This window comes from Marmota monax, unplaced genomic scaffold (assembly GCF_021218885.2).
Source record: "Marmota monax isolate L192 unplaced genomic scaffold, Marmota_monax_Labrador192_F-V1.1 WCK01_AAM20220418_F8-fsc00051, whole genome shotgun sequence".
Lineage (NCBI taxonomy): Eukaryota > Metazoa > Chordata > Mammalia > Rodentia > Sciuridae > Marmota > Marmota monax.
Genome location: NW_026695202.1, coordinates 6628362 through 6642142, shown reverse-complemented (window position 1 = coordinate 6642142; position 13781 = coordinate 6628362). Strand labels below are relative to the sequence as shown.

Here is a 13781-nt window from a genome sequence, read left to right as displayed (position 1 = left end):
TCTTTTCCTTGGTCTCATCTCTCCAACCAAGGATTATTCCCTCCTCTCTGATAGGAGAAAACCACCTTGGTCCATGCTTAGAAAACAGATCAATTAATGCACAGTGGGAAATATTGGACTTGGAATGATTGAAGAGTAGATGTGTTCCCTGATTTCTGGAATGAACACGCGCTTCCTTATGTGAGTGAATGAATAGCTGTGGATTCTGGCTAGGTCACAGATAACCTGGGTAACCTTGCACAGAGTCCTGGACTGCTCTGGGCTGCAGTCTCTCCTCCATGAAATGGGGATAATAAATCAGGTGCCTGGTGGCAAGGATGACATGTGTTAACTCAGACTGACCAGGTAGGTCAGGACGTGGCACTTAGGAGACCGCCCCGTGAACGGAAGCTATGGTAATGATGACCTGCCACCACTGATCCCTGCAATCAGTCCTCACTGGTCCTGATGCTGTGGTCCTCCTAAGCCTTTGTATTCTCTGTCTACAGGTCAGCAGGTCCTGGGCTTGGTAGAGAACCAGAGTGACTGGTACCTTGGAAACCTGTGGAAAAATCACCGCCCTTGGCCAGCCCTTGGGAGGGGCTACAACACAGGTGAGTCTCCAGGGTGGTGTGGGCAGGAGTTCCAGAGGGTGACACAAGGGCCCCATGCTCCTTCCTCAGGGAGAGGACATGGCCAGCAGCATGGAGGAGGCCACCTGGTTGCCTGAGATCAGGAGTGGGCAGAACTGAGGTGCGTGACCTTCCAGATCTTTCTCAGTGCTGTAGCTACAGGGGCCATGGCAGTGTGGCACTCTTACCAGAAAGCCCCTCCACTGACCCTCAGCCCTGGATCCTACTGGACTCTGTATCAGTTTGATGGTAGGTTCCTTGGCTGTTAATGTAGACTAGCAACCATTCTGCAGTAACATGTGGCCCCAGTGTTTCAGTTTCTTAACTCGATACATTTGTTTTTCTTGAGCACATTATATGTGCACTCAAGGTCCATGAGGATCTGTGCCGTAGGTATTCAGGATTTGTCTCATTGCTTGTATTCACCTATGGGATGAGGAAGTAGCAGAGGTCACGTTATCTCTTAAATTTTCTTAATATTGCATTGGCTAAAGCATGTCATGTGGCCATTCCATCCTGTAAAGGGGAGGGCAGGTACCACCTACCGTGCACCTGGCCAGAGAAAAGGCAGACCTTTGGAAATCAGTACTTCTGAGCACACAATATGTTATCTATCCTTTATTCCACCTGCTACCACCCCAAACTTGCTTCTCCCGTTTCCCTTTCGGTTCATTCATTCCACTGTTCCATTTCCAAATCATTCTCTCTTTCCTCTGTGCTTTTTCTATGTGACTGCTTGCTAGGGTCCTAGGCCCCAGGCTGGCGTTAGACACAGTGTGTGACCTCATGGAGTGAGTGAGCAATGGAAATCCACCAACCTGCCCCACCAGGCTCAGTGCCTGCAGTGTCTGGCTGTGGAGTGCCTCTGGGTCCTCTGCCTCTCCCTCCCATTTCCCTGCCGTGGCTTCCTGTCCGTCAAGCATGCCCATCTTTTTCATAATTAGAACTTGGAGCTCAGGGAGCAATGGGATAAGTCAGGCCAAGATAGGAGGGACTCAATATCTGAGTCCAGCAAGTATGCGGGTTAGGGACAGGTGTCTGGGGACAGGCACAGGGCACTTGAAGATGCTACGCAAAGCCTGTTCTGGAAGCTAAAGCCAGTCTGTAGTGAGAAAAGCCAGAAAGTCAACTCTGAACTCTGATGTGCGACTCCAGAAAAGTTGAATAAAAAACATGGGGGAAAAGGAAGCGAGACAGAGATCGAGTTGACAGTCCAGTAATATAGTCAGAATGGGTCAGAGCTAGAGGAGGACAAGGAGAGGCCAGGAGATGTCCTGAGCAGTCAGATGCGCACCCAGGGAGCCCTGTGTGGAGGCCGGGCAGCATTCCTCCTGGCATGATCACCTCAGTGTCACTTTTTGGGCATAAGGAGGTCACCTTGGAAGAATTATAACCACCCACCCTTGTCGGGAGGCTCCCCTGCTGTGTTGGGCATTAACCCTTTAGTTGCTGTATAGCTGGGAACTTTGAGGGTCCCTGAGAGGGGCCTGGATGGGGAAGGGGACTGAAAAGAATCAGCGGTGGTAGGGAAGTGCTTCAGCTTTTCAGTAGCAGGGGAGCCTGTGCCTCTAGGGCCTCTACCACCTGAGTGAGAGCCAGGCTCTCTGCCAGGTGCTGCATGGGTGATAATCTCATTTGATCCTCACCCGTGAGGCAGGCTCTCTGCTTATCTCTGTTTTATCCTAGAGGAAAACGAAGCTTCGAGTTTAAGGAGCCTGGTGTTTACTACTGACCTTCCTAGCTTGAACTTTAAGGGCTTCAGCATCAAACACTTTCTGAAAATGGAGAATCCCAGACTCTGCCCTTGAAGAGCCTGGTTGGGTCTGTTGGAGGAGCCCAGGATCCTGCCCTGCAGGCGGCCTGGAGGCTGTTTCTGGAGCAGAGTGACCAAGGGCCTGCTCTGACAGGATAGGACACAGTTTGCCCTCCCAGCAAGCTCAGCCAGCAGCTGTCTTTCTGTGTGTTTAAGGCTAGACTCTTGAGAAGCTAACTGGGGAATAATGAGAGGGCTTCGCGTGCTCTCCACTGGGAAGGAAATAGGCACCCAAGCTTGTTTGGGTGGGAGAAGGGACATCTCGGATAAACCCTGGTGTGTCCGTTTAGCTTCTGGGCCTCAAAACACATAATAATAGGAAATGGCCCAGGGAGGTTCACTGCAGGGCCTCGGGGAGGCAGGATGGGGTCTTGGTTGTCTGTTGAAAACAAAAGCCTGTGGTCATCTATCTGGGCTTTCAGGGGAAAGAAAAATGTAGCGCCCTGGAGAATTTATTATGAGAAACATGGCATCTCCTTTATTTGCTGCAGAGTGTGGAGATGGGAGGCACCTGAGCCACCCCCAGCTCTTACTTGACATGCCCAGGCGGTGAGTCTCTGCCCTCCTTGCTAGGACTAAAAGGGCACCTGGAGGAAAGCCCTGCTAGGAGCCATGTGTCCATTTAAATCATACCAGTGACACCAAGTGATCCTTGTAAAAGGATTTATGCAACACTGAGATGAACTGGCTCTCCTGATGGAGATTTGTTATTTTAAGACCAAGAATTGTGGCACACATAAGCAGATGAGTCATCCAGACATTTAGGTTCTCATGGAAATTGAGGACTCTGCCAGAGGGAACCTGCCACCCTGAATCCCAGCCAGCTCAGCCATGCAAACAGGGTCTCTCCAGCAAAGGCACTGTGGTGCTTTCAGCATGATGTTAGGGGGCGTTAGAACACCTGGGTTAGGACATGTCAGGGCCACTTAGTCCCTGCATGAGCAAGGTCACTTGCTCCATCTGTTTGAACCTTTTTCCTTCATTGTAAAGCAGGATGATAACACTGAGCGTATGAAGATCGCCAAGTTAGGAAGTCAATCATCGAAGGAGCCTAACCTTGTGTTTGGCAGGTAATAAGTATTAGTCTTTGTTCCGTTACGTTTTCTACCACTTATTCAGTCAGGGCATGAGATCCACCCTCTCTGAAAATGATGGGATGGCTACGTAGCTAAGTGCACTTTGCTAAGGTCTCCCAAGCCCTCAGGTCAAAAGCAGCCAGTAAGTTTTTCTGTTTTGCTCAAAAATAAAGCAGCCACTTTTGACATTTCTCTCTCATCTCTTCACTCTCTGGAAAAGGTTAGCTTTTCATATTATTTTAAGAAGAAAATGCCTATTTTAGTTCATTGATCAGCTTCCTGACCATTTTATGTAGCAAATTTCCAGAGAATGCTTGAGCCGTTTCAATTGGATGATCTGCCTTCAAGACCTGACTTGGTCACTTTTAGACTCTCTGCCTTTTGGAGAGCTTCCCCAAGCTCAGCAAGCTCGGACCTCCTCATCTGCTAGCCAGCTGAGAATCCTGCCTGGGAGCAGGCCCTGTGGCTCTGTGGTTGCAGAGCAGCCGCAAGTGCCAGTAATGAGAGCACTTCAGGAACTTGTAGTTTTTATTTCTCTTCCTGACCCTATCCTGAGTAATCGTTTGCAAATATTCAGATTCAGCCAGGCATCGCTATGCGTGATCTTCCTTAAAACCTAGAATTATCTGGTAAAATAGCATTTCTCCTGAAATGATCCAACTGGGTTCCCACTTCCTCTATTTTTGTTTTTCCCTGTCTCAAAGGACCCCAAAAGTTTAGGGAGATGCACTCTTCCTCTCCCCTTTCATCTTAAGGAAGATGTTTTTCACTTATTTCTATATGAAGGAGGCTACTAAGCCATAGCAGCTGTGGATGACCAGGCAGATCCCAGCACCAGCTCTTGCCCATAACGGTTCAGGTGGACTTAAGGGCACCTCTCACATCCTTGCACAGAGAAGGTCCGTCCCCACTGTCCATGTGTCAGTCACCTCCTAGGAGCAAGAAGCTGTCATTCACAGAGCATGCAGCTGTCAGCAGGACTTAAAAAAAACAAACAGGATTTTAACAGTCTTGTTAAGATTCAACTCATTTCAGTTCATAAGCTGACGGGTGAATATCTTAAAAAGCGAACATCAGCAAAGGAGAGGAGGGCTGAAGGGAGCGGGGACGGCAGGGCGAGATGAGGGAGGCAGGTGGGGGAACAAGGTGGCAAGTTCACAGCTAAGCCGGTTGGCACAGGATCCCAGCGGTAACTGGAGGAGCAGGTGTGTCCTCCCAAGATGAAGGGCATCATGTTAGCCAGAGGGCTTTCAGACACAACTTAAGAATAAAATATATCACATTCCTTTCTGTCCCCAAATTAGGCCAGAGACAAGGAGATGGAGAACTGGCTCTCTAGAGAGGGAGGGAAATTTTCTCTAGAAATCCTTATCTGTACAGCAACAAAATTGGGACATTCAAGGACTGACTCACCTCTGGGACTGAAGCAGACTCTGGGCCGTGAGGAAGTGGAACGCGATCGGTGATAAAGTCAGACACTACGGTGCATTCTGTGACAGGGGTTCAAAAAAAGAAAGCAGTTGACAATTTGAACTGGAACTGAGAACCACATGGCTGGAGTGGGGTACGCAAAAGTCAGGGGTAGGTAACCTGACACCTCTTGGCCTGTGGCATTGGCCTCTGGGATCCTGAGCACACCCCTTCATTTCTTTGAGCTTTAATTGTCTCTTTGGTCAAGTCCTTGATGATTGAAAAATATTGCACTTGGATGATCTCTGTAATAATTGCACCCAGACAAATGAGACTCAAATGTAGTTCATTCATTCATTCTGCACTTACTATTAAATAACTATTATTCTGGCAAAGTTGAGGTAGAAAGATTCTTTCTTTTTTTTTTTAATGAGTGTTTGACCACCTGTAGATACCTATGATTTCGCTCTTTGAAAGTGAAACTGGACCTGATTGATGTGCACCAGCTATAATCCAACTGTTGGAGGGCCACATTTGACTTGGATAATTCAGCCCACTGTCCTGAGTCACTGAGAACACCTGTGCACCTGGGATGTCCAGCCCTCACCCAGGGAGGGTGGATCTGAGTCTCCCGGGGTGGGGCTGGGCCTGTGATTCCAGAGCTTCCTCGTCCAGGCTCTTTCTGAATCCCTTTACTACTGCTTAGCACCTCAAGCTCCAGCTGAACTCAAGTCCAGCTAAAAAGCTGCATGAACGACTGCTCAGCAGACGCTTTCTGTTCTGTGCTTCCGCCGTAGATTCACTGAGCCTAAAGTACAGATGTTATATTTATCGCTGGTGAGCTTTATCTGATTTGGGTCAATCTTTACATCATTTCATTAGACTTGATTTTTGTTCTCATCCACAAATTTGTGAAAATGCCTTGTGTTCATTCAGCCTCGCCCCCATCTTACAACATCTTTTGAATGCCTCTTGTACCATCCTAAAATCAAATTCAAATGTATTATACAACCTCCAAATATAATTTTTTTTTTACAAAATCAATATAGTGGCCTGGCTATAATACAATGAAGTGATAAAGGGAAATTAATTTATTATAAAATACTATTTACTTCAACTGGGAATGAGTTTGGTGACTCTGGCTTGGCTGAGTCAGATGACACGAAGCATGGTCAGCTGCTGCTGTGCCTGTGTTCAGGATAGAACCATCTTCCTTGTAATGGGGACAAATGCAGAATGGCACTGATGTGGTACTGGCCATCAGATTCCAGGAGTGGCTTTGCCATCTGTGAGCAGTTCTTCCAACGTTGTGAACAAGCTGGACACGGTGGCACAGGCAACTTGGGAGGCTGTTTTAGTAAGCTTTTTCTCTACGACTAAAACAACTCACCCAGAACAACTATAGAAGAGGAAAGGTTTAATTAAGGGCTCATGGTGTCATAGGTCTCCATCCACAGACAACAGGCTCCATTCCTCGGGACTTAAGGTGAGGTAGGACATCATGGTGGAAGAGTGTGGCAGAGGGAAGCAGCTCACAGATGATCAGGAAGCAGAGAAAGGGGTCTCCACTCACCAGATACAAACAAATACCCCATAGCCATGCCCCAATGCCCACCGCCTCCAGCCATACCCCACCACCCTCCATTTACCACTCAATTGATCCCTATCAGGGGATTAACTCACTGATTGGGTTAAGACTCTCACAACCCCATCATTTCTCCTCTGAACCTTCTTGCATTGTCTCACATGAGAGCTTTTGGGGGACACCTCACACCCAAACCATAACAGAGGCCCTCGGAAACTTAGAAAGACCCTGTCTCAAAATAAAAAATAAAAAGGACTCTGAATGTGGCTCAGTAGTTAAGTGCCCTGGGTTCAATACCCAGTTAAAAAAATATACATAAATAAAAGCCAAAGTAGTGAACAACTGTTGGTGAGTTATGAGATAACAGCGAGTGCCAAGTTCCATCTTCCCATGTTTAATGTCTGTTAAGGTCATGCCAAAATAATAATAATAACACTTTTAAAGTTTTTTCCATAAGTCATAACAGCTTCAGGCTCAGTTATAACAATTATATACAATTATAATGTTCACCGGGCTGATTCTGATGCAAAGCCAGATGTGTTCAAGGGCTTTCTCAGGGTCAGCACCAGGGATCCTGCTTACAGGAGGCGTTTAGCCAGCCGGAAGGTGCTTTGCAGTACTGCCACCGGCTGCTTCTCTCTACTTGATCCTTTTCAAGGTCTGTGACTGACCCAAAGCCTTGTCCTCTCCATGTCCTGAACCAAAACCTTCTTTGGCCTCAGAACCCTTTTGTGCAGGTTCACAGAGAACAAATTGATTCCTCCTTCTCCCTGGCAGTGCTTTAGATGTCTAAGTGAGAGAAGCCAGTGCTACACCCACCTCTCTCTCCTGGGGCCTTCCACCTCCTGGTTCCCTCAATGACTCCTGCACGTCACCTGGTCTCTGAGGCCCGGTTTGCTCTTGTGTGAGATGGGGCTGGCTACAGGACCTGCCTCCCCAAGGACAGCCATGAGAAGCGCATGAGGTAATAAGTATGTTTAGGAGGAGTAAGTCACTTGCCTGCTGTTTCCTATGAAGTGGACACAGGGACTGCAGGAGGTCCGGCCTCATGCAGTATTGGTGACATTACTCCTGGGCCCCTGGGGTTCACATTTCTTTTTCCTTTTGAAAGACAGTATTGCTTGTGTTCCAGAGTTGGTCCAAGTGTGAACTCCACCTGCTCTCAGGGTCATGTTCCTGGCCAGTGAACAACCTGTTCTTCCCGCGTCGTGTCAGGATCCTGAGAGCTCCCGCCCCCCTGGGTTGCCTTCTTGAGAGCAGGTGACCACCTCCTTAGTGTGCCTGGGACAGAGTCCAGGTCGGACATCAATACTAGCTCTTTCCCTTTATGCTTGAGGCCCACAAGAGGGGCAAGGTCCCTGCAGCTCCTTGGCATCTCTTCCTAGTAGCCACCTCTGTCACTGAAGCCATCTGGGACTGAGTGCTCCTCCCAGGGCTGCCCTTCCCTATGTCCTCTGGTTTGTTGATCAGGTATTCGTCACGCATCTCATGTGTGCAATGTGCGGGCACCTCTCTGGGCCCCGGGGGTGCCTCGTGAATAAGACACATGGGAGCCCTGTGTGCAGAGCCTCCATGTTACCTTAGGGGAGGAACTGTCTTCCCCCTGTCTGGTGTTGTCCCCCCTAGTGTCCCCAACTTACTCAGCTCCAGCCACCCGCTTCCTTGCTGTTTCTGGAACACACCTTTTTAAATCTGCAAGCCTCTTCGCCTCCACGTCTTGCCTATCATTCCCCGTTTGTCTGTCTTGTTCTTTTCCACGGCCTTGTCTTCGTCTGACCTACTATGATTTTGCTCATTTTTGCTCTTTCCTTCTGTCTCTTTCCATGCAGATGTAACCTCCTCAAGGGTAGTAATTTTTTCAACTAATTTCACTGCTCCATCTCCCTTACTACAATCATGCCTGGCATACGTTAGGCAGTAAGTATTTATTGTTGAGGGAAACAAATAATTTTGGAAATACAGTGCCATAGCAGTGCTCAAGGGAATCGTTGGGAAACGTTGCTACTCCAGGAACATTATTAATCTCTGGAGACATTTTTGCTGGTCACAACCAGGTAGATTGTCCCGGCATTTCACGGTGGGATCCAGGGAAACCGCTAAACACCCTATAGTGCATAAGAGAGTTTCCAAACACAAAGATTTGTCCTGCCTAAAATGTCAGTAGTACCTTGGACAAGAAAGTCAGGCATAAAATATGCTGAGGGGATTATGTTCATCTAGAAAGGGAAGATTAAGAGAAGGGTCTCTGAGAACGTGACATCTGAACTAAAGATGTGAAGAAGAGGAAGGTGGCAGCCATGCTCAGAGCTTCAGTGAGAGCAGTCCACGCAGAGAACGTCAGGCACAAAGGTCGCAGGTGGGGTGTCCTGCAAGCCTCCCCAAACTGCAGACAGTCCTTGCCATATGTGGGCCATTCCTGCTCCTGCAAACCCTGCCCCTGCACCTATGTCTAGTAGCACTTGAGTGCGAGTCCCCAAGCACTCAGGGTCAGAGTGCCATCTTTTTCTTGCCTTTGTGACCTTTGGGTTCTTTGGCCCATCAGACACAATCTAGGACCAGACACATGGTCTTGTCATCCTGACTTCACCCCAAGGTGACAGTGGCAGAATGCAGCCTCCAAGGAAAGGATCCACCCAAGCTGGCCTGACCAACTCCAGGTCCACAGCCCACTCTCTCCCCTGCTTGCTCTCCCACTGAGCTGTTCTGGCCTGCTGACTGGCCGTTCCCCAGGCCCATTCCACACCCCAGAACCAGAGCTCTCCACCTGGACTGCTCCTCCAGCAACTGCCCTCGGGCACCTCCCAGGACTCCCCCAGTCTCTGCTGAGGCTCATCTCACAGCAGATGTCCCTAACCATGAAGCCAAAGCAGCACTCGCCAGCTCACTTTCCTCCAGTGTCAGAAAGAACAAGTTTTTGATGGTCCGACTCTGCCTGTTGTGGTAGGCAGAATGCCCACTCCACCCACGCACAAAGTCCCTGACCTAAGCCCTTGAACCTGTGAAGATGTTGTCACATGGCCAAAGAGGCTTTGAAGCTGTAATTATAGGCCTTAAAATAGAAAGCTTATGCTGGATGATCCAGTGGGTTCAGTCTAATCACCCGAGTCCATAAAAGCAGAGGCCCTTCTGCACCTGGACCAGGAGAGAAGGGCAAGTCACAGGAACCAGACGAGGAGAAAGGCTCCACCTGCCCTTGCTGGTGTGAACATGGAGAGAGCACTGGGCAAGGGATCTAGATGGCCTGTGAGAGGCTCCCAACTGAGCTGGACAGGAGATGTGCACCTGTGGCTCTGAATTCTGCAATCAATATGAAGGAGCTTACAGGTGGATTCTCCCCTAGAGCCTCCAGTGAAGCACCCAAGATGGCCACCACGGTGATTCTGACCTCATGGGCTCCAAGTAGATGACCTACCTAAGCCCCGAATATTCCAGACCCATATAGCTGTTAGATAATAAATGGATTCATTTTAAACTGCTCAAGGAATTTGTTGTGACAACAATAGGAATCTGAATCCTTATCTCTCCCCACAAGAGTGAAAGCCTGTGAGGACAAGGATCTTGTTCTACTCTTGTGTCCCTGTCTGGGACATGGAAATCTCTCAATGAATATCAGTTGAAAGAATAAAGGAATTCCAGTCACCCTCCCCCTGCCTTTCTCCCCAGAGGGGACCATCAGGCTGATGGTCAGGAAGACCGGAGGGCCTGAGAAGCTGGTGAGAGTCATTCCACATTCTCAGCATGCCCACATTAGGCAGGTGCTCAGCAGGCACGGGGTGCCTGGCATTACCTTCTGTGCTAGGAACACAGATTTAAAAAATAAGATGTAGTATTTATTTGAATCACCATTATCCCCACCCCTCAAAAATCCGGGTGGTTCACCTGGTTTTTTAAAAAGTACGAGGTGAAGAACAATTAAATGCAACATGGCCTGCACCTGCTGCGGGGGTGGGGTGGGAAAGGCTGTGGAGCCTGGAGGATCACAGGTAGGGAGGTGGGCGGACCCGCCCGCTCAGGTGGGGAGCTGAGCAAATACTTGACTTGGTGAGGGAAGAGCACGCGGTTTGCTTTTTTAGTACAACCAAAGATGCATGTTCTAGAGGATATGCCGGGCACAAAGGGAGCAGGGAAGAGTTCACTCATGAACCCCAGCCACTTATGATTCTTTGGAAGGCCTCAGGAAATCTTAGGAAATCCTCTCCTTTTTTTTTTTTTTTTTTTTGGAGGGGAGCTGACTCCTCACCTGTAAGGACGGAGTATTAGTACAGACTCGTGGGACTCCAGGAAGAATGATGTGAATAGAAAATGCCTGGTGCATTCATCACGGTGACAAAGTATCTTAGAAAATAGTCTTTAAGGTGAAAGATTTCTCTGGGCTCACAGTTTCAGAGACTTATTGATTCCAGGCCTGTGGTGAGGCAGAATGTCATGGCGGAAGGGGGCAGCAGAGCCAAGTGGCTCACCTCCTGATAGCCCGAAGCAGAGAGAGAGCTAGAGAGAGGGGGCCAGAGGCAAAAATCAGCCCTCCAAAGACCTCCAATGACCTCCTTCTCTCAACGAGGCCCCACATCCCAAAGTTTGCACCACCTCCCACAGCACCGCTAGCTGGGGACCAAGCCTTCAACACTTGAGCTTGGGGCACATTTGACATCCCAACTATATCACCTGGCAAGCAATAACAATAAATGGCAGCCAAGACTCCCGACGCAGCTGTGTGGAGTGCAGGATCAGAAGCTCACGCGCCATTGGAGATGAGCAGGAAGCTCATCTGTGGCTGGGTGGGGCTTAGGCCTGAATGCTAAAGAGGCAGGACGGCCTTATCCAGCAGGCTGGGGGTTTGAAACAATAGTTTCCCGCCTGGCCCTAGAGAGAAGCCACCTGCACCCAACATCCTCTTCTCTTTTTATTGTCTGTATTTATGTCTTGTCCCAGAGCCAAGTTTTCATCTCTCCAGGCTGTGGCTGTAGCATGTGCAAACTGATTCAAAAGCACCCACCCGCAGCCCAGGGCACCCAGCCCACCCCGTCCCTGTAGCCCCGCTGGGTTCTCTGAGGCACCCCAGCAAGGCAGCCAAGCGAGAGCCCCCTCGTCAGACCTGACGGGGGCCTCTAATTAAACTGAGCACTGAAGAGTTTTCCCAGCTGCATCCTGAAAATATGGCAAGAGATCCCCTTGCCCTCCCCCCTGAGCCAAAGCCACTGTTCCAGAAGAATCACTCCCCATTGCTTCCTCCCTTCCTGAGGCATGGGCCTCAGAGATCTGTGTTTAATTCCAAGCTTCCAGAATCTCACTTAAGTGCAAGAGGTCTGCCCCCCACCCTCTCTCAGAGAGGCCCTTTCTCCTGAACTATTTTCCTTGTACAATCATCCTGTTTCCTTGGTGGGTCTGGCCATAAAGGCTCATGGTTTGTTTGTCTGTTGTTCTTTAATATGTATTTTTTAGTTGGACACTGATCTTTATTTTCATGTGGTGCTGAGGACCGAACCCGAGGCCTCATGCATAGTGGGTGAGCACTCTACCACTGAGCCCCAGCCCCAGGCCCAGGCTCATGTTTTTCCTCTCTTTTGCTAAGTAAATCACAGGCTGCTGAGTGCTGAATAGAAAGAAGGGATAAAAAAAAAAAAGCAAAACTTGCCCAGCTGAGCCGGGCTCCACCTGCAGTTGCCTCAGGTGAGCTGGAACGGCTGCATCTGCAGGCCTGGAGTGCAGGGTGCTGGGCTTGTCACTTATTGCTTGTGCAGCGTGACCTTAAGGTAGTCAGGCCACTTCTTCAAGCCCCTTTGTCCTCTCCTGTGAATTGAGATTGATATTACTGGCTCAGACCATTTGGGCTCTATCCCTCAGCTGGATAGCTTATAAGCAGCAAAAATTTATTTGAAGCCAGAATTCTGGAGACGGGGAAGTCCAGGATCCAGGCAGATGCATTTTCTGGTGAGGGCCCGCTTTCTGGTTCATGGACAATACCCTTGTACCCATGTCCTCGCGTGGTGGGAAGGGATGAGCCAGCTCTCTGGGGCCCCTCTCACAGGAGCACTGTTCTTACTCATGAGTGTCTTGCCTCTGTGACCTAATCTCTCAAAGGCAAACACTACAAATCAAAGACTGTGTTTCTTTCTGGAAAGACAGTGGGCACTCACTGACCATCCACCATGGCACTGACATATAGCAATGTATAAAGACACGTGCCCCTTATTCCCTGACAGGAAGTGCTATTAACAGTTTGCTGTTTATTCTTTGTGCTTTCTGCATGTGTAATTATCTTCTGCTCCTCTAAATCTGCATCTTCTTATGCATTGTTATATGCCTTGTTTACTTAAAAATGAAATATTGCATGTCTTTCTAAATTAGCGTATAAAGGTATTTTTTCTTTCTCTTTCAGAACTGCACAGTTTTCCCACTTCATGGGTACACCATAATTTATTCTTTTCATTTCCTACTGCATGGTATTTTAGTTGTTCCTAAGTTTTCTCCCAATTATAAACAATACCCATACGTAGACATCCTTATTATTTCTTTTTGTTTGCTTACTCAAGTATTAATATACAATAGATTCTAAGGAATGGCTCCGCTATATCGAATGTTATGGAGATTTTAAATTTTGATAGATCAAAAATGCCAAAAGTATCATATAGTCAAAAATAGGTCATATTTTGAAGTAAACCATTTTAAAATTAAAGTGCATGTGCACCCCTATTTGTTTCTGTGCTGGGCATGTAGCCTCTGTATTGCAAAAGAATTAGTATTTTGCAGAGCATCTACTTACTAGAGAGCTAGCTTCAGCTTTTTTAGTTGAAGCAGATGGTCTCTGGCTAAAAGGCCCAGGCTTTGAAGCCATAAATCATGGACCAGCAGCCTTGTGGAGCAGAGCCTTTATCTCACCATGGATTGCTCTACCTGGCTCTGTTTTTGAGCACTCACTGGGCTGAGTTGACCTAACCCAGCATAACACAAGGAGTGGCCTCCCATGCAAATTCTTTTGCTTTGCTGTGCTGGCCCTGGGAAGGTTGGGGCTTCTCTGTCACTTACTCAGGTCATTAGCTCCCAAGAGCTTACAGAAGCTATGACCCAGAGCCCTGTGTGGCTCAGTGTGCAGTGAAAGACTGGAAGGAAGCTCATGATCCTGAACCTCTCCTCCATCAAGGGTCATCCGGCCTTCATTTTGTGCATGATTTTCTTGAAGATATATTTAGGATGGGAAGAAACATCTAATTTCTTTGGGGCTTCTCAAGTTCACTGTAGTAATCTCCTTGATTTGACATGTGCTTTCATGTGCATTAGCTCACGTAATC

At 48.4% G+C, this 13781-nt stretch overlaps 1 protein-coding gene across 9 annotated transcripts in view; it reads left to right on the top strand.

Moving 5' to 3' along the window:
• Window positions 1-13781, top strand: part of Large1 (LARGE xylosyl- and glucuronyltransferase 1) — a 496807-nt gene that overhangs the window by 386897 nt on the left and 96129 nt on the right. For all 9 annotated transcript variants that reach the window (XM_058574193.1, XM_046429385.2, XM_058574197.1 and 6 more), the window contains one exon: window positions 489-593. In XM_058574193.1, coding sequence (XP_058430176.1) covers window positions 489-593 — 105 coding nt within the window. The remainder of the gene's footprint in view (window positions 1-488; window positions 594-13781) is intronic.